Below are 20,939 nucleotides of genomic sequence, written 5' to 3' on the forward strand. Positions count from 1 at the left end.
AGTGAGATTCACGTGAATGAGATCACACTGTGACTAAGGGCTAGACAGCGATCTTAACATCACTATAAAAAGAATTAAGTTTTAGAGCCCTTCTCTCCCTGGGATTACCATTATCTCCATGATTTGGTATGAAAATGCATAGTGGCACAGGTTTTTCAGGGATTTCATAGGAAGTCACTCTAACATCTACATTGAACAAGTCCTCCTTGCAAACCAGTTGAAAAATGGCTAAGCTTAATCCATTTGGTTTAGTTTTCTCCCTCCAGAAATGCTACTTGGCATCTTTCTTTTTCTTTTATGAGAGTGTTTTAACTTTCATCTTCTGGTTTTAATTTAACTTGTCATATTTCTAGTTTTTTGTGCATGTGCCCAGAGGCCTCTGGGAAAAGGACACATTTTTTAATAAGTCAAAACAATAAAAACCAGAAAGGTCAACTTAAGTCAATTAGTCACGTTTCAAGCAATCTAAGTAGAAGACAAGAAATTCACTTCCAGCCTTCAAATTGTTCTCTCAAAGACTGCTAACCCTAAAGACGCAGACATAGGGAATGGACTTGAGGACACGGGGAGGGGAAGGGTAAGCTGGGAAGAAGTGAGAGAGTGGCATGGACATATATACACAACAAAATGTAAAATAGATAGCTAGTGGGAAGCAGCCGCATAGCACAGGGAGATCAGCTCGGTGCTTGTTGACCACCTAGAGGAGCAGGATAGGGAGGGTGGGAAGGAGACTCAAGAGGGAGAGGATATGGGGATACATGTTTATGTATAGCTGATTCACTTTGTTATAAAGCAGAAACTAACACACCCTTGTAAAGCAATTATACTCCAATAAAGATGTTAAAAAAAAAAAAAAAAGAAGACTGCTAACCCTGGAAACAGACTAGGGCATTCCTGCACAGAGAGAATTAAAGTGATCAAGGTCATGGGTACAGATAACTTAACTGTCATGGTAAGCAGGAAGCCTTTGAATGTAAGTTACACAGATGACAAAATGCATGGATACCATAGGAGGCGTATGGCATTCTATAGGGGCTCTAAATGTCCTGACTTGGTTCCATGTCTTAGCACAGATGAATTCTGCTAAGATTGAACTTTTCTAAGTCAGGGGCCCCAAGGGACCCCAAGCCATAGGGTCCCTTGTTTTCCATGTCGGTGTGAGCAGAGTAACAACCTCATCTTTTTTTAAAGTTGCATCATTAATAGTCCATTTTATTCTTTGGTTGATCATGTGGCCATGTTCTTCGGAGGTAAGTGCTCTCCTAAAACCTTCCCCACACCCATTCTTCTCTAACCACCCCCTGTTAGTTTTGCTCCTGGCACTCACCCACTTAATTCTATTCTTATCAGGTTGCCATCTCCTCACTGCATCATAAGCTCCAGGAAGGGAAGAACTGTATCTCTTAAATTCACAAGCGTATCTCCAGGGCTGGCACAGTACCTAAGACATAGTTGGCGCTCATATTTGTTGACGGGATAAAAAGAAGGAATAAACAAATAGAAAAGTTAGGTAGGCCAGTGAGATTGAGTGGAATAGAGTCCTTGCACGAGTGACATGGAAATCTGATTTGATTAATAGCTAGCTGGGAAAATATGAAATACTGTTTTTATGGGGAAATTCTTTCCTACCCTCCCTCCTCCCTTCTTTCCTTCCTTCTCTCCTTATTTTCTCTCTTCTTTTTCCCTTTTTACCTGATTTGCAAAGCTACCACAAGGAAATAAAGATGGTGATAAACGTGAGAGAGACCAACTCAAATTTGGGAACTTTGTAATGAAAAGGTCATCTAAATGTCACCATTTTTTCACAAGAAAATCTCACACGCTTTAATAGGGTCACAGACACTAGAGGGCAGTCCTAGACACCCTCCTAGCATCTTCCCACCGTGGAATAAACACAGCAACCTAGTTTGGGGTTTAAAACACACTCAGAGGGCTTCCTTGGTGGGGCAGTGGTTAAGAATCCGCCTGGCGGTGCAGGAAACACGGGTTCGAGCCCTGGTCCAGGAAGATCCCACATGCCGCGGAGCAACTAAGCCCATGTGTCACAACTACTGAGCCTGCACTCTAGAGCCTGTGCTCCGCAACAAGAGAAGCCACTGCAATGAGAAGCCCGCACACCGCAACGAAGAGTAGCCCCCCGCTCGCCGCAACTAGAGAAAGCCCAGGCGCAGCAACAAGGACCCAACACAGCCAAAAATAAATAAATAAAATTTAAAAAAAAAAGAAAAAAGAAAACACACTCAGATCACCAATCAGATGCTCCAGCCTTCATCTCCTCCCATAAGTGGAGGACTCCTCTGTGACTCCCCCACCTATTTGTAGGAGACCTTTGTGTCTCGCCGGAGTCCTTCAGCATCCTCCAAGGGCCTCCAAAGGCCACAGCTGCTGTCTCCCCCTGGAACCCACAACTATTTACCCTCGTCCTGGGTCCACAGAGATGCCTGCAGGATTGTGTTCACAAAAGCCTCTGCTTTCAAGTCCTGGTGCAATGGGGTCAGTGTTTGTGTCCAGCCCGCCCCCCCCGCCCCCATGCATATGTTGAAATCCCAACCCCCAATGTGATAGTATTGGGAGGTGGGACCTTTGGGAGGTCATGAGGGTGGAGCCCCATGATGGAATTAGTGCCTTACAAAAGGAACCCCAGAGGACTTTCTCACCCCCTTTCTGCCATGTGAGAATACAATGAGAAGTAAGCCGCCCAGTCTATGGTATTTACTTAACGGCTGCCTGAATGAATTAAGACGCCTGGCACGTGCACAGGTGGGGAGAATGCCTCACTCCTCTTAAGTGACTCTCTTTCCACAGCACCAGAGTTTGAGGCCCTGCACCCTAACACCCTATTGAAATTTAACAATAATAAAACCCCTCGAATATATTCCCACAGCCTCCTAGGCACTGGACTCAAACATAAGCTTTTGGAGAACTGCACTTCCCAACTGCTAGACTCCACATTTACAACTAAGATGTTGTGAGCTTTTCCCCATGGAAGTTCGCTTTAGTCACTGTGGCCAACCCATCAGACGTGTGTAGGTTTTTCAAGATTCTGCAGTGAACTGGCCCTAATTAAAATCTGTCAATCAAGGTCTTGCGTATAAGCTCAGCTGCCTGGGGTCTTTGGCTCTCAGGAAGGTTTATCCTCGGATGTCCAGGTTCTGGAAGAACATCATTGGCCTCAGTTACCTTCCTTTTTTAGAGAAGGAATTGTTTTATTTATTTTTATTTTTGTTTAAAGCAGAGTTGTTTTTAAAAGGCTCATTCTAAAAAGAGATCGAGTCAGAGTCTGGTGGGAATTTTCCTTCAGCTGAACCAACTGCTGGCTGTGCTTGAACATCTGCCAGCACGGGGGCCACTGCTGCAGCACTTTTAACTTAAAAGTGGCTAATAAAATCACGAAGGGAAATCATAAAAGAGAATGACAAACAAAATTATCAAAAAGAAAAAAAAAAGATTTTACTATAATGAGATTCATCCTCCAGGGACCAGAAAGAGAAAATTTGCAGACATAAGCTTATGCTAGCAGAGACACTTGACAGATTTAAAAGTTGTTTGCCCAAAGTAAGTTTCATTGATCAGTGTTTACTAATCAGTGGTTTCTAATATTGCAGAAACTCTGAGTCCAGTTGGGCAAAAAAAAAAATCAAACCAGAAACAAACCAAAAAACCCCTGAGATCACCTCAGTTACCCAAAATACAAGAAGAGATTGAAAAACTACCTTCCATTTGTGGTGCATTCATTTTTAAAGCTGATGGAATCTTCAAGAACACATTGTTTTTACACTGGCTTATTTTGCAAATGGTTCAACATATTGAAGTTGTGGTTGTATTAATGAAACAATCAGATCGGGACTCCCCTAGCTCTTGATTTGGAGGCAGGATCACTTTTTATCACATAAAGAAACAGATTTAAACATAGTGGGGAGGGACTTCCCCAGTGGTCCCACGGTAAAGACTCTGCCTTCCAAGGCAGGGGACGCAGCTTCGATCCCTGGTCGGGGAACTAAGATCCTACATGCCGCGGGGCACCTAAGCCCACACACCTCAACTACTGAGCCCACGTGCTGCAAACTACAGAGTCCACATGCCCTGGAGCCCTCACACCACAACTAGAGAGAAGCCCCCGTGCCGCAACGAAGACCCGACACAGTCCAAAAAATTAAGAAAATAAATAAGTTAAAGAAATAAATATTTTAAAAAATTGTTAAGAAATAAAATAAACAGTGGGGAATAGTAATTGGTTATTAAGTTACAAATGTATTTGGTCTTCTGTTAAAAAGTATGCACTAATGGTTAAATGTTACATCTCTATTTTTAAGTACTTCATACATGGCTACAACCCAGAGAGCATTTTTTTTCCCCAGGGTACTCTTTACTTATGTATTTTTGGAATGTTTGGGCCAAATCTGTTCCATCTTTGACCTTTGGGTTCTTTTCTTTTCTGTTTAGGCAAACAACTATGTATACCTTTCTCAGTATTAAATATACATGCGTACTCACGTACTCACACACTCAGTATTAAACATACACACGTACTCACTCACATGCATGACAAACAATACCCAGACTTGCTTTTCTGACAAATAAATCAGTGCTAGTAGACCTTTAAAATGTCAAACTTCTCATTCAGCATAAGACCTGTCACTGTCCATGTGTTTCTCTGACTGCACCCCAAATTTTACTGATTGGCATGGTTCCCACATGTCAGAACAGTGCAATGTGCAAGACACCTATGCAGACCTATTCTGTCCCTGTAATTATTGCAGATTTTTTTTTTTTCTGACTTCTTGGAAGATTTACTACTCTCCCAGGCTCTTGGTCTCCCAGGGAGGTCAAAGAGCTTCAGGTAAGTTTGCTTCCCCTCCGCTCTTTGAATACCAAGGTACCACCAAACCCTTTTCTGAGACCTCTTAACACACTGCTACATTATGCCACGTCTCAATCATGACTCATGGGCATGCTCAAAGGGCCAGCCCAGAAGAGCTTGCTACTTCAGAAAGGTGACTTCTCATTATTGCCATAACTTACAAAAACATACTTATAGACCTAAGAGTATGAGGAACTGTTTTGGCATCTGCTGGTCCTGGGTTCAAATCACACCACTTACTTGCTCTGTAACTTTGTATATGCTTGTACCTCTCTGAACCTTAATGCCCTCATCTGTACAGTGGAAAGTGACACTATTAAGAATATAGGCTTGTTGTATAAATCAAGAACAAGTGTGTTTTAGAAGAAACGGACAACTATATGTATCCAATTATGTGGCAATAAGTAGAATTTTCTTTCCTGGTCTACCCCTATCTTGAATTAAAAATAAGGAACATGCTAGAAATATCAAAAAGCGAGCCAGTAGCAAAAGGGGATACCCTGGTGATGTGCTGATTTATACAAATCAACACATTTTATAATATTGAGCTACTTCTGTCTGGTAAGTTGGTATGTGGACCAAGTGTATATCTAGGATTATGCTATCACTTTCTTTTTGTTTTTAATTGCACTTTATTAATTTAAACAAATAGAGATGATGATTGCTTATGTTATCTTTGTAAATCTTTTGAAACATGCCCTCATAAAGACTTGAGAAAAGGCTGGATTTTTTAACTCAAAATACTTTTTTAAAAATAATTTTTATTGGAGTATCGTTGCTTTACAATAGTGTGTTAGTTTATACTGTACAGCAAAGTGAATCACCTAGAGATATACATATATCCCCTCTGTTTTGGATTTCCTTCTCATTTAGGTCACCACACAGCACTGAGCAGAGTTCCCTGTGCTATACAGTAGGTTCTCATTAGTTATCTATTTTATACCAGGTATCAATAGTGTATATATGTCAATCCCAATCTCCCAATTCCTCACCCCCCCCCATTACTTTCTACCTATTTAGGTGTTCCATTTCAACATAAGACTTGCCTACAATGTGATGAATTGACACATTTCAGCATGGAGTTGAGGTTATTTCCCAGTCTCAAGGTCTCCCACAGCTCTGAATATGCCCATGTGTGCGTTGCATGTGAATTACTCATTGAAATTTACTCTAGGGAACATCACTTTTATGAACAATAGTAACCTGAGCCAAGGTAGTGGAGTTCGTATCCAACACAAGTGGACTTTTAGACTGAGAAAAATGTTTTCTACCCTCTACTTTTAAGTCCTTGTCCGGGAAAGGACTATCCAGTTAGGAAATGATCCAGATGTGATGATTTGCTACATAATCTTCTGATCGCTTATTAATGTTTAGCATTTCTACAGGGATGAGACAAGCAAAGATGAAATGTAAAATTTAATTCAGTCTGCCAAGTGGGTTCTAATGTAAGAGAGAGAGAGTCTAGCTTTTCAATGGGAGCAGAGATTTTCCATGGATGGACTCCTACATCTGCACCACCAGACTAGACCACTGCTCTGAATCACACTTTACGCTTCCAGCTTCTTGGGGATCCCATGCTAGTAACAGACTCAACAGGTCCAGCATCTAACTCACCATCTACCTCCCAGTATGCTCTCCTTGCCCATTGCTTCTGTTTGTGATTCTCCTCTTCTTAGTCAATACCTGCAGACTCGCCTTGGGCTCTCCTTCACTTTCCTTCTGCCATCAGTCTTCTGGCCCTTTCCCTGCCAGAAAAGGGCCTGTTGGGCTTCCTAGTTAACCCATTGGGCTTCCTTTCCCTTCCATCTGTTAATCATGTCGAAGTCCTCATCAGCCAGTGCATTTGGGCAACAGCTGCTTTGCTTTGCTTTCTCTTCCTTCTAACAACCGACCGCCTTCCACCAACACACACACATCCTCTACTAAACTTCTGGAATCCCTGTGGGCATGTCATGCCTTTGCTGTAGAACCGGCTCCCTCTGCCTCAATAAATGTTCTTGTCATGAAGATCCTTTCTCAGGATGTCCATCCCTATCTCCCACTGCTCTCCAACCCACACTTTTATTCTGATCCCTTTGCACAACCATTTCATCCCAGCCTTTCTGTCTTTAATACCTTCCCTCAATCACTCCGCCCCCAATGTCCAAAGCCAAGCCTCATATTCAAATTTCTGTTGAAATCTACCAACACATCTCCTTAAAATACTGTAGACCCTACGCACCTCTCCCGTCTCTATACCTATATAACCCCAGCACCACCCTGTTTAACGCTTAATAGCAGCTCTCTTTCCCCATCAGTCCTGTTTCCCTGGAAGACCACATGTTATGTAAGGGCTTCTACGTCACGGTTCTCCTCTGCCTTCCCCCCTACTCATCCCTCACTCCCTACCCCAAGCAGAAGACACAGAAAGAGATCAGTAACACCGGTGGTGGATTGGAACTGAAGTTTGAACTCCCGCTGACTCCAACCTACACCCTCGACCCCTTCTGGGGGTAAACTGGAAATTCCGACATTCCCACCTTTGCCAGTCTTCACCACAATTACACAGGGTTAAGGACATATAGGGCCGAGTCATTTAACGTGTGCCACGTGCCTTTGAGAAAGACCTAAATAAAATCTCCAGGATTGCTCTGTTTATCAGTTACCTCGGCAGGGAGGTCGGGTAGAGGTGGGGAAGGAGAGGACTGTACAAACGCACATCGACCCTGAAAGGGTCTTCAGGCTGTAGAGGTGATGCAAAGATCCCGCTTGGTCTGGCCTCGTCCCTCGTGCTGGGGTACGCTTTCACAGTCTTCCATTTGGGAGACACTGGAGTAAACCCTCGCCCCATGCGGCGGGGGCCAGGGGAGGGGGGAGATCGGCTTCCAAAAGCAATGGCTTGACTTGGCCTGTGTGAGGCTCAGATCGTTCTTGAGATGTAAAAAAGCCGGGCGGCCGAAACAGGCGCCGGCCGCCAGCGGAGCCGAGGGCGGCGAGGGAGTCGCGGACTCCGGTCCGCAGTGCGCTGACGCGCCGCTAGGAGACGCCCTTACCGCGCCGCGGCCCCTCCCGCTGCCAGAGGAGGGCTCGGATCCCCTCCGCCAGCCCCCCGAGCCGCGGGACCAGGCGGCCGGCAGACCGCAGGGGACGCGCGGAGGATCGCCCGGGGCTGTCACCGCGGACGCGCCGCGCGCACCGACCCGGGCCGCGGGCATCGGGGACCGCCAGCCGCCACGCCCGCCGTTCCCCAGCCGGGGTCTTCGGCTCCCGCCGTCCGGTGAGCACCGGCCGGGCGGAGGGCGATGTCCGCCCGGGCCCGCCGCGGTCCCCGGGGCAACCGGGCGCCGCCCCTCGCGCCCCTCTGCTGCTTCTCGGCCGCGCTGGTGGTGCTGTGGTCGCCCGCCTCGCAGGCGTTCAACTTGGACGTGGACCAGCTCACGGTGTACGGCGGCCCCGAGGGCAGCTACTTCGGCTACGCGGTGGACTTCCACGTACCTGCCGCTCGCACGTAAGTTTCCCCGCGCGCGCGGGCCCACCCCGCCCCAGGATGGGTCCCTGCCCCTCTGCCGGGGGACCCGCGCCTGTCCCCGCAGCCTGATGGCAGGCGATCGTGAGAGCCCATCGCGCTGCCCGCTGGGGGTCCCGTCCGGCTCCCCGCCACCAGCCTCTTCTCTCGCCTTCCATGCTAGATGTGCCTTGTGAACTTTGAGCTAGGGACATGCCGCTTGCCTAGAATCCGAAGGTCCCGGGGAGGTCCCGAGACAAAGACTTCAGCATCGTACAAAGGGGGAAACGGGACCGAGCGGACTCAAGCCAGTGAAAACCACGACCGCAACATGGTCTGTTTATACGTAGCCTGTAACCGTTAAGGGTCTGGGCGCAAGTGCTGTCTGCTACAAGCAGCTGGGCTCTGTCCTTGGCTATTCCCCCCCATCCCCGCCCGCCCCTCTTCCCTCAACTCACTATATACATAGCTCCACCTAGAGAAGAATTAGGACTATTTGCACCCTCTTCCAAACCAGGTTTCAGACGCCCATAGGTTTCCGCGAGGAAATCAGGTTTGACAGTCGGTCTCCATCCTAAACACGTTTCTGCCCTTGACCCCGACCCTAGTCTCCGTGGGCAGGCTGCTCCAGAGACTGCGTCGCCTGCGCTCACGTTTATGATTCCCAAGGAGTAATTCCTCTCCAACCCTTTTCGCAGAGCGAGTGTCTTGGTGGGAGCGCCCAAAGCCAACACTAGCCAGCCAGACATCGTGGAAGGGGGAGCCGTCTACTACTGTCCTTGGCCCGCCGAGGGGTCCGTGCAGTGCAGGCAGATACCGTTTGACAACACCAGTAAGTGATACTTGTCATTCTCAACTGTGAGTCCTGGTTTCAAAGAGCCACAGCCATCCTGGAGTCAACTGTCCACTTTCTTTGTGCTCACGTGGCCTGTCTGATGGGTCTGTGTTGTGGGCAGCGCAGGTCCCTAGAGAAATCAGCTTTTTAAAGCCGGAGTGAAGGGGAGGAAAATGTTGAGTGCACCCCAGAGGGGGAACGGTATTTTGAGCGTGGGTTTTTGGGCGCATCCTGGTAACTTCTGTTCCCTTACTCTTCCTAAATAAGCATTTTCAGGGGGAGTGGATGGTTTGGAGAAAGGCAGATGTTATACCCTAACCTTGATTCCGGAGAGAATTTGGTTACTTCCCAAGGACAAATCTGGGAAAAGACAGATCCTTAGCATTAACAGTGCCCAAGCTCTGGAGGCAAGAGTCAGCTGCTACAGACCCAGATATCACTCCATGTTGCTGTTTAATTCTTTACAGAAAGACAGAGTTTTCTTTCAAAATACTGGACATTGGATGCAAACTAGTACAGGCAGAGTGTGGATGGATTACATTCATTTCCAAAATCCCTGGACAGATGTTTCTTATTTAATTAAAGGGAAAATACATTTTAAACAATTCAGGCTGTTTATGTTTCCTCTGGTGTTTTCTCCTTGGGTCTTGAGAAAACAATTTAAACTTAATGCTTTCAAAAACGTTAACACTGAATGTTTTAATCTGTACCTCCAAAACGTTATGAATTCAAAAGGTATGTATTATCAGGAAGCAAATACCTCTTTTCAGAAAAATGTGAATGTGTCAACTCAAATAATGTTCTTTGATGAACAATCAATTAAAATACCTTTTGCACCACACAGCTATTTTATGATATATTCTTCATTATTGTTACATTAGTATGAATTTAGAATTTATGTAGAACATCAGTTTTCACAGAATTTTGATGAAATTGGATGGGTGTTATTTACCTGTTACTTTAACTGATTTGCAGTTTTTATTTTAAAGGAGAAAATAGTTTCAATTCTAAGTATATGGGAATCATTTCAAAGAAAAAACTCCTATGCAAGCATTAGCTTGAATTATGACCAAACTAGGAAATATTTTATGAAAACACTTTAAAATTATGTTTTTCATATGTGTCTATATATGGTCACAACAGCTCATTTACCATTTTATGACTAATTCAGCCACTTGATATTAATTTGTGAAAGAAATCTTTCAATTTGTTGTTGAATCAGGACTTTAGATGCTTCTAATTACTGAGCTCTAGCTTGAGAATAAATTTCCTAAATCAGAACAATTAAGCATAAAGTTAAAGGTATTTTACTAATCCACATCAAAATCATTTGTATTTTAAAAAGTATTTTAAATGTGAGCCTTGATAAATAAAAACATAAATTGTTGGCATATTTGAATTTAAGCTAAGGGAAATTAGCATTTGCATTTTGAAACATTTGATGTATTTTTACCAACAGTCAATCTATAGTCATGGACATGAATTTAATAACCTTCTAGAATAGTCCCATAACATATCAACATATCAAATCAGGATCTGGTTAGTATATTTTCTCTTTGATAAGGAAGAGTCAATATCTTATCCAGATAAGATAAGTCACACCTGAATACCTTTCTAAGTACTAATCCCAGTAGATGTCACCGTTCAACAAATGAAAACCAGAGAATACAGACATCAATATGAATTATTGAAAACTGACCACTCCCAACCAAAACTCTCCAGTGTTAAATTACAATAGGCAGCATTTCCCAAAAGTTCATTCTAAAGCAACTGTTCGGAGCTTTGAATTCAGTTTCCCACAGAGAACTAATGCTGAAAGATTGTGCTTTGGTTTCCAGAATAACCCATAGGAATGCACTTAACCCTTACTGTAGCTGAGTCATATTTGCAATGAAACAGTAGGGGACAAACTAGTACAATTCTGGCGATTAACTAAATAGGAAAATAATGAGTGTTGAGAAAATATCAGTGTTCCTTGGAGAAAGGGGGGTAGATGACACCTTCTGCACAGGTTCTCAGGAAGACATCTGGATGTTGCAAAGGGCTTTCGAGATTAATGCTGCTGGTTCTACAACTATGTCTTATTTTACTCCTAAATGGATGGGGTTTTTTTTTCTTTTTTTTTTTTTTCCTCACGGCATGCAGGATCTTAGTTCCCCGATCAGGGATCGAACCCATGTCCCCTGCAGTGGAAGCATGGAGTCCTAACCCCTGGACCACCAGGGAATTCCCTGGGGTTTTTCTCTTGAGAGATGCATTCATCCTACTATTTTATACTTGCAACCATAATCGCCGTAACTTGAGGGTTCATTAAGTGGAACAAAGTGAGGGAACCAGGGAGGGAGATAGATGTTTCTGAAATAATTGAGCAAGAAATGAAAGAAAAAAAAAAAGCAAGGCATAGGAGACCACACAACATTTGTAAGAAATGAATGGTCTATGACGGAATGAAGAAAGCAGTGAACAGTGAAAGCCTGGGCGAGTTTCAGAGAGAGAAGAATGACTGAGAAAAGAAAGTTCCCCATTTAGCCATCAGGGGGTACTGTGGGCCCAGGAACCTTGGCTGCTACTGGGAATGGCCTGAGAATGGGTGGGGGAATAGGAATCAGAGGACTGTGGCTCAGGGGTTTGCTACTGAGTGGGGGCCAGCACACTACGTACACATCATTTCTACCAAAGACCTTATCCATGAGCCACAAGACGGTGGAATTGCCAGTGAATGCCGTTTGCCGCAAAGCTGTGAAAGGAAGGGAGGGACAGCAGGAGCCTGTAGAGCTATTTCCAGTTCAAGTGTCGGTTCTGTGAGCAGAGTATGATCTTGGAACCAAAGATGAAAAGCAGAAACAGAGGCATTCTGACTCTGGGTGTTGCAGGCAATACTACCAGATGTGTTGCATTTATTCATCACCTACTATGTGCCAGTCACTTATACACATTATTTCTAATCCATACAACAAAATGACCATGTAAAACCCATTTTATGAGTAAGGCAACAGACATCAAAGGTGTTTAAAAGATACATCCAAGGGCTTCCCTGGTGGCGCGGTGGTTGAGAATCTGCTTGCTAATGCAGGGGACACGGGTTCGAGCCCTGGTCTGGGAACATCCCACATGCCGCGGAGCAACTAGGCCCGTGAGCCACAACTACTGAGCCTGTGCGTCTGGAGCCTGTGCTCTGCAGCAAGAGGGGCCGCGACAGTGAGAGGCCCGCGCACCGCGATGAAAGCCCTCGCGCAGAAATGAAGACCCAACACAGCCAAAAATAAAATAATAATAATAAAAAAAAGATACATCCAAGACCACACAATCATAAACAATAGATGCAGGGCTGGTCCTAACAGACTGCAAGTTCAAGGTTGGATCCTATGGAGCTGAGGCACCGCTCCCCTCCCCTCCCCCTCCTCCACTCCCCCACCCCGAAGTTACCTTCACAGGTTCCAGTTAAAATGACCCTCCAGAGAAGATCTGAAAGGGGAAAGCAGTTTGGGCAGAAGGTTGTGGAAATCAGAGGTCGTAGAGACAGCCTTTGTCTTGGTGGGAAAGATGGGTTGTATATGCCCCCTCAGCTGCCTCTTGTCCTACCCTCTGCCCATGGGCAGCGACGTGCAGGTTTCCCCCAAAGAGGAAGAAAATTTCTCTGCTTGACAAAGTAGGGGCTCTGAGTGCTGGACACCCGCAAACTGAGATGCACATAATAGAGTGTGATGCGTCGGGCATCAATATAGACCACATTACAAATATACCTTTGTACAGAGAGCCATGACTGTCTCTGTCTTCCACCCTGTCTGCTTTTACTATTACATCTGAATTTGAGACATTCTAAGTAAATTTGACCTTTTAATGATGTTGTTTCAACTTGTTCAGGCCCTGGGGGTGTCTGTAAATTAATGCTCGCTGTGGTAACTTACTAAACTCTCTCAGCCTAGACACTGGGGGAGACTGGCCTATAATTTAGACCCTGAATCTGGTTGTGATCTTGAACCTTAGGTTATTTAAGGTCAACTGCCTTTTTTTTTTTCTCTCTGCCTTTGCGTTTGAAATATTTTTCATTAAATAGTAGTCATTTATTTTATTTTTACTTTATCCTATAACCTGGATTTTAAAAATTACTTACCATAAATGCAAAAATAGAGGAAGCTGGGAATTGCCTAGCACTTCAAATGTATGAATACTATTAAAATCTGTGGTCCTTTCAAGTATGAAAAAAGAAAACTTTCAGGAAGCATATGGTGGTGGGGAGGGAAAAGGGTAGATAATTTTCCTGCTCTGCACAAAATCAAGTGGCTCCAAAAATGTCCTTCTCTCAGCTCCCTCCTGGCTTTCCTTCTTACCTCACTAAAATAAAATACCCCCATCACCAAACTGATTTCTTCCACTTTTGCCTCTAAACTGTGCCCCACGTCTTCAATGTAGAACATCACGTCTGCCAAATTCATGCCTCTCCTTTCTAAATCTACTCCAAGGTTCATTGTTTATCTTCTTCCTACATTTTCCAAACCCATGTGTGGATTACATAAAAACTCCTAGGTTACAGCTCTCCAGCTAGAAGAAGGGTGAATGAGACAATGAAACAGACAGTCCATCTTTGGAATGATAAGAAGGCAAATTGCAACAGTGGTAACAAAAGCGGAGTACACAAATATTTGATTGTTTTAAATGCTCGAATGCAACCTTTTGCAGTGAAAGATAATTGCATGTGCTAATAATGATGATAATAATCACAGCATTAGTAATCACGGAGGGGCAAATAGTTGGGAACCCTCCCAGTTAGAGACCCACTTACAGAGTGAACAGGAAGAGGTGGGACGTACCATTGAGATTTGGAAATCATCTGAGAAAGACAACCAGAATTTGCCTGGCCTTAATTTAGCATCTTTGTGTTCAAAAAAAAAAAAGAAAAGAAAGAAAGAAAGAAAAAAGTAAAACTTAAAATGGAAGACAATTTGGTTAGGGTATTTCAAAGCTCTAAAATGGTAAGATTTTTTCGGAATTGTGTTTTAGCTTGGAGCCGGGAAACCTTTGTTGGGGGTGGAGGGGCAGGCAGGAGTCTGTTTTATTTTTCATTTCATGTCGAGTGAGCCCACAATAAGAAGCAGCTTAAAGCATCTGGCGCTGTGACTGGTACAGGGTTGTTTTTCGATAGCATTGGGTGTGCCCTTTTTCTCGTGTGAGGGTTGGGAAACATATTGGTCACATAAGTCTTGCTTTTCTAACTTCCTCAGAAAGAAACCAGTTTTTGTTCAGGAACAAAGCAAAGGCAAATGCAGGGCAGAGCTATCCCAGTAAATGACAGAGGAGATAACACCAAGGTGATAGAACTCAGAGAGAGCAGATATCTGGACTCCAGTAAGTTCAATTGAAAGTGGAAAAAAAAAAAAAAAAAAAAAGGCGGAAGGCAGCCCAAAGATAACCTGCTCCTTTTAAGAATCAATATTGCCAGAGTTAGGGTAAGTTTTGCTTCTCACACACACATGAAAAAAAAAATGTATACACACACACACACACACAGATTAGGGCAGAAAGCTTACTCTGCTAATTACTGATCCCGCTGAGTCATCAGGGGTGCTTAAGCTGGAAGGCTTACTTATTCTAGAAGCAGTTCATGATGGCTCCCATGACTGACAGGCTGGCCCAACAGATGCAACCAACATCCCTCAGCTTCTCGCAGTTGGCTCTAACTTTCATGTGACAGAACACAATGGCCATCGAAGTCCTGGCATGAGAAGTGAAGGGGGAGCAGTCCCCACAGCTCGCAGCACCGGAGGAAGCAATTAGAAAACGGAAGTCCTTGAAAGTCCAACTAGAAATGGGAAACAGATCTGCTCTACGGCTAGTTGAGTAGAATGAGCGTTAGGCGCCTGTTGCTTAATCTGCAAAATTCTTTCAAGAAGCTGGACGTGTGTGTGATGCAACAGGCTTCCAGGCTCTTGGCAGGAAGAATCCGTGCAGCAGCTGCAGCATTCTGGGAGGACTGTAGGAAATTGCCTTGAAATTGTTCCGAAGGCAAGAAAAACGCACTGGCGCATTGAAGCCGGCCAGGTGTGATGTACGAGTTCAAACTTTACCTGTTGTGTACAGAGTCCTGTATCTGTGGGTTGTGTTGATGAAGAGAATTGCTGACGTTTCTAACAAGCTCAGCTAAGCAGTTCCCTGATGGACACCATCCAGATACACAAACATGGGTTTTTGAGGAAGAGAGAGAAAAGACTAATTATTGATCTTCTTAAAAGCGCTCACTTTAAAAATAGTTAATTTTCAGAATTCAGTTCAAATACATTTTCACACAACATTTTAGTGCATCAGGCAAGGTGTACGTGTATAATGAAACGCTAAAATAGATGAAAAGTAGTTTCGATTCTGGGTTACGTTTATGGGATTTAAGGTAGATAAGCAAATCGTGAGGCACGAATAAGCGATTTATACTCTAAACATCCTACCTAATACACCGGTGTTGCTCTGTTATGGACCTCAGCCAGGCAGCTCTCAGACCAGCTGGGAGGGAACGGGGCTCGTCTCTAGCCCTGCAGAAAGGCCAGCTCCTGGATCTCTGAGATTTAGACCCAAAGGTCTACAAGTGGAGAAATTCTTCTAGATCCACAGACACTGGCCAAAGTGATCATTTACCCTTTTAATTGTTTTAGTAGAAGTAAAGCATAGATTATAAAAATAAGTCTTTATAGAAATGGTTGCCAGGCATTAGGAGTAGGAAAGAGGGGTTGTCTCCAAAGGGGAAGACCAAGGGAATTTGGGGAGCTGACGGAACTTCCTGCATCTTGACTGTGATGATGGATCCGTGATGGTATGTGTTTATCAAAATTCATTAAACTGTACATCACCAAGAGTGAACTGTACTGCGTGTAAATAAAACCAAGAAAGAAAGAAAAAGCATTATGGAGCATGGCCATTGCTATGAGCATGTGGGCTTAAACTCTAGACGACAGGAAGGTCCAATGTAATAATAGCTGGAAGTATAAGGACACATCCCTGAAAAGCTAAGTAAGTCACCTTACTGCCCCCAAATAGGGCCAAACAATGTGTCAGATCTTCAGACCTTCTATACATTGTTTAAATAAAGAACACTATATTCCGAATGTGTTTGGCAAGAAAACTGTGAATGGATGGGCTTCCCTGGTGGAGCAGTGGTTGAGAGTCCGCCTGCCGATGCAGGGGATGGGGTTCGTGCCCCGGTCCGGGAAGATGGGAGGATCCCACATACCGCGGAGTGGCTGGGCCCGTGAGCCATGGCCGCTGAGCCTGCACGTCCGGAGCCTGTGCTCCGCAACGGGAGAGGCCACAAGAGTGAGAGGCCCGTGTGCCGCAAGGCCCGTGTACCGCAAAAAAAAAAAAAAAAAAAGAAAACTGTGAATGGAAACATGTTGAATCAGAATAAATCTTTGCAACGAAGCATCATACTTACTAATTCTCATACCCTTGCTGAAATTCAGGCATGGGACCTCTCATTGATCATCATTAAACTAAGGAGGTCTTACTTCAAACACATTATTGTAGTAATCAAAAGTAGTATAACTGCACTGCAGAGCATTAACTTATTAACATTAGGTCAATTTTATTCTTAAGCTCTGATAGTTGACATGTGGCCACAGATTTGTGTATGATGTTGCAAAAGGCTCTGTATCAATCTGCTCTGATTTACAGGACATGTAGAGATGAGAGAGAAGGGCACACACCACTGCTACAGGAATAGGTTTATGCGAGGACCCTACACAGCCCAGGTTACACACAGCATCTTACCCCAGGTGTACTGGGTCAGGGCCAACTCCCCCCAGCCAGGTTACGGCTCCATTTCAGATCGGTCTGTTGTCATTCCCCACGATTTGCCCACGTGCCTCTGGCATAAGCCACCCCCACCTCTTACCATATGGTTTCCATAATACGTCATGGCACAGCTCACCTCTCAGCATCTATTAGGTACACCCGTGTCCCCACTTACCCTGAGCCCATGTCCTGGTGCCTCCCTCGTAACCACCCAGAACATCTTATTTTCCAGGAACAATTTTCTGGTATTTTTCTGGCTTCTCTCTTCCTACAATTCCCAGTGGAAAATATGTTTCAAAAATTAATTCTAAAGTTGCTGCAGATCCTTTTTTAGAAGAAAGGGGGCATAACACTAAAAAATAACATTTTCAAACATCCTACATATGGATGTGTCTCATGTAAATGATGGTATAAATCACACAATTGGGTATTATAGAACCACAAAAAAAATGAAGCCTACCAAGAATCAGGATTAAAATGGGGAAATGCTTTTGTTTTAATATTAAGTGAGGACTTCCCTGGTGGCACAGTGGTTAAAAAATCCGCCTGCCAATGCAGGGGACATGGGTTCGAGCCCTGGTCTGGGAAGATCCCACATGCCGCCAAGCAACTAAGCCCGTGCGCCACAACTACTGAGCCTGCACTCTAGAGCCCACGAGCCACAACTACTGAGCCCGTGTGCCACAACTACTGAAGCCCACGTGCCTAGAGCCCGTGCTCTGCAACAAGAGAAGCCACCGCAATGAGAAGCCCACGCACCGCAACAAAGAGTAGCCCCCACTGGCTGCAACTAGAGAAAGCCCACACACAACAAAGACCCAATGCAGCTAACAATAAATAAATTTATTAAAAAAAAACTAAGTGAAAAACATAAAATTCAAAATTGTGTCTACAACTTGTAGAAGAGTACAAGAGGAGATATGCAATGAGAGGCTATCAGGAAATGTAATTAAAACTGTTTTTTTTTTCTGCTTTTTCTAGTGCATTTATTACTTATTTGTAAAAACCATGAACAGGTATTTATTTATGATCAGGAAAAATAAAGATAAAATGAAACATGCAAAAATTTCTAAATGAAATTATTGAGTTCACGGAAGTGTTATGGAGATTAACAATGGAAAACCACAATTCAGGTTCTGTATTGGCTGAAAGCACTCTTAGTTGCTTCCTTTTTTGTCTTGAGTGTAGGTGGTAGAGTAGTTTAGAAATGTACTTATTTACGCATAGGTGTTTATGCTTCAAAATACTGAAGACCAAGGGTGTTTTCAATGACAGTTATATGTGTAAAAATAAGAAGGTGCAGTGTATCTCCTGTTTTCATTCTAGATTGCTCCTACATCAATAGAAACATAGGCTTGGTGGTCTGACATGACAGTTTCTAGAGCCTTTTAGAATAAGAGAGCTGTTTGTGGAGGCAAACTGCCTTACTGAGTCCACCAAATTAAAGGCTGATTTCATCCAGAAACGCCCTCATAGACATATCCAGAAATAATGTTTAGTCAAATATCCAGGCATCTCATGATCCAGTCAGGTTAACACACAAAATTAACCATCACATCTTCTTTGAGACTTACAATATATAGTCTCCTTGAAAAGGCACTGAGAATTCATGAACGAAAGAAACCCGTTGGACCCACAGGATAGAATATTTTTTGACAGTCATTTCTCCTCACATTTCTTAAGCCAAAGAATGCCCAGGGATTACTGTAGTATCAAATAACCCCAAATCTCTGGCTTAAACCAACAAGGTTTATTGCTTTTTCACACTATCTGGTTAATGTGAACTGGAGAGGAGCCTCTGCTTATTCAAGTGACCCAAAGATCCATGCGGATGGAGATTCCTTATTGACACATGCTTTCAAGGTCACTCTACCTGGGAAGGCATGTGGCAAATTGCACATCGTCTATTAAAACTTCCGCCAGGAATTGACATTTACTACTTCTCCTCACATTTGGTAGACCAAAGCACACCTAGGAGGGTGGCCAGGCCAACTTATTTGAATATCTAACACTTTGTGGTAGACTGGTGTATTTACGCACACCTATCAAAACTGTTTGTGCACAACCTTTAAAAGAATACTAGAAAGGAAATGCAATAGAAGAGGTTGTCTTTGCAAATGTGATGAAAACAGGTTTTTCTTCTATTTCTAATGGACATATTTTTCAGGACCTTTTTAGGGGGGACCTGAAATAACATAGTTCTTTGGGGCTACGGTCCCAATCCCCACATGTATGGTAAGAAGCAGACACATGGCAAGGAAACGAAGGTGTTTCTATCAACAGATGTGAAGATATGGGTGAAACTCATACTGACAATCAGTTCTCAACTTGTTCCACCTGGTCTCCATTCTTTGGCACAGATATTGTCTGGGAGGACTGAGTACCCTTCATCCTTTAAGTCAGGCTCCTTGGGTGACATGTTATTAAATCATAATGTCTTTTCCCTTCACAGCATCCTTTGGTTAACTTTAACTCATTTTTACTTACAAAATGCAGCTGACCCTTGAATAACAGGGATTTGAACTGTGCCAATCCATTTATAGGAGGATTTTATTTCAATAAGTATTACATTATTAAAGGATCCTTGGATGGTTGAGTCTGCAGGTGCAGAGCTGTGGTTACAGAAGGCAGACTGTAGAACTTGAGCATCTGACACTTTTGGTATCCTTGGTGAGTCCTGGAACCAATCCCCAGCATTGTTCAAGGGTCAACTATTTTCTCTTAAGGAACAGTGGACTTGAAAATAAAGCTTAGAGTTAGCAAACAGTAAAATCAAATTTCAGGGACAAGAGGAGCGTTAGTAACTTTCTTGAAGCAGGTGCTGTCCTTGACCCTGGAATTATGGCCATGAACTTACCCTTGTGGGATTTATAGTGAATAGCCAGTGGCAAGTTGAGAAAAAGTAAGGTAAGGCTAAGGGGACAGAGAGTGGTGTGTGTGTGTGTGTGTGTGTGTGTGCACACGCACACGCGTGCATGCACACGTGCACTTTTTTTAGATTGGCTGGGGTATTATTTTCCTGTTGCTGCTGTAACAAATTACCACGTACTTCGTGGCTTTGAACAACACAAATTGATTATCATAGAGTTCTGGAGGCCAAGTCTAAAACAGGTCTCACTGGACTAAAATCAAGGTGTTGGCAGAGCTGCGCTCCTTCTGGAAGCTCTGGGGAAGAATCTGTTTTCTTGCTTTCTCCAGCTTCTGGAAGTTGCCCACATTCCTTGATTCATGGTCCTCCTCCATTTTGAAAGCCAGCAATGTTCGGCTGAGTCCTTCTCACACTGCCGTGTTTCTCGTTCTCCTTTTCCGCCTCCTTGTTTCACATGAAAGGATCTGTGTTATTACTTTGGGCCCTCCAGATAATCCAGGGTAATCTCCCTATTTTAAGGTCAACTGATTAGCAACCTTAATTCCATCTGCAGCCTTAATTCTCCTTTGTCATGCAACCTAACATAGTCGGGTTTGGGACATTAAGATGGAGACATCTTGGGGGCTATGATTTTGCTTACCGGAGGTGGTCAGAGAAAGTTTCACTGAGGAGGTGATGTTTGAGCACGGGCCTAAATTAAGTGAGGGAAGGAACCATGTGGTATGGGGCAGGGGGAATGTTCTATGTTGCAGGAGAGTCAATGTTAAGTCCGGAGAGGATAGTGTTCTTGGGAAATGGAGAAAGGTCACTGGGTTAAAGAGAAGTAAGTCAAGAAAAGAATGATAGAAAATGAGGCCCGAGAACCAGGTCTAGGCAAGATTATATAGCACCTTAAAAGCCAGAGATAGGACTTTGGATTTTATTCTAAGAGTGATGGGCAGCCAATGGTGGTTTTGAGTAGACAAGTAACAGAATTTGAATTACGTTTTTAAAAGGATCGGTTTAATAGCGTGTAGGCAACCAAGAGCGGAAGCAAGGGGATGGGGTAAGAGACAGACCCATCGTCTGGTGGTAGAAAAGTGCAGTTTGGGTTGAATGATAGCACTTAGGGTTG

At 43.9% G+C, this 20,939-nt stretch overlaps 1 protein-coding gene across 3 annotated transcripts in view; it reads left to right on the forward strand.

The window, feature by feature from the left end:
- The first annotated feature begins 8,084 nt into the window (after positions 1 to 8,084).
- ITGA8 (integrin subunit alpha 8) overlaps positions 8,085 to 20,939 on the forward strand; it is a 182,399-nt gene continuing 169,544 nt past the window's right edge. For 2 of the 3 annotated variants that reach the window (XM_030832407.3, XM_060292278.2), the window contains exons 1-2: positions 8,086 to 8,348; positions 9,044 to 9,177. In XM_030832407.3, the coding sequence (XP_030688267.1) occupies positions 8,143 to 8,348; positions 9,044 to 9,177 (340 nt within the window). In that variant the 5' untranslated portion in view covers positions 8,086 to 8,142. Of the gene's footprint in view, positions 8,349 to 9,043; positions 9,178 to 20,939 lie in introns of all 3 variants that reach the window. The other variant, XM_030832410.3, reaches the window with a different exon arrangement.

The sequence above is a fragment of the Globicephala melas genome, chromosome 2 (genome assembly GCF_963455315.2).
Source record: "Globicephala melas chromosome 2, mGloMel1.2, whole genome shotgun sequence".
Taxonomy (NCBI): Eukaryota; Metazoa; Chordata; class Mammalia; order Artiodactyla; family Delphinidae; genus Globicephala; species Globicephala melas.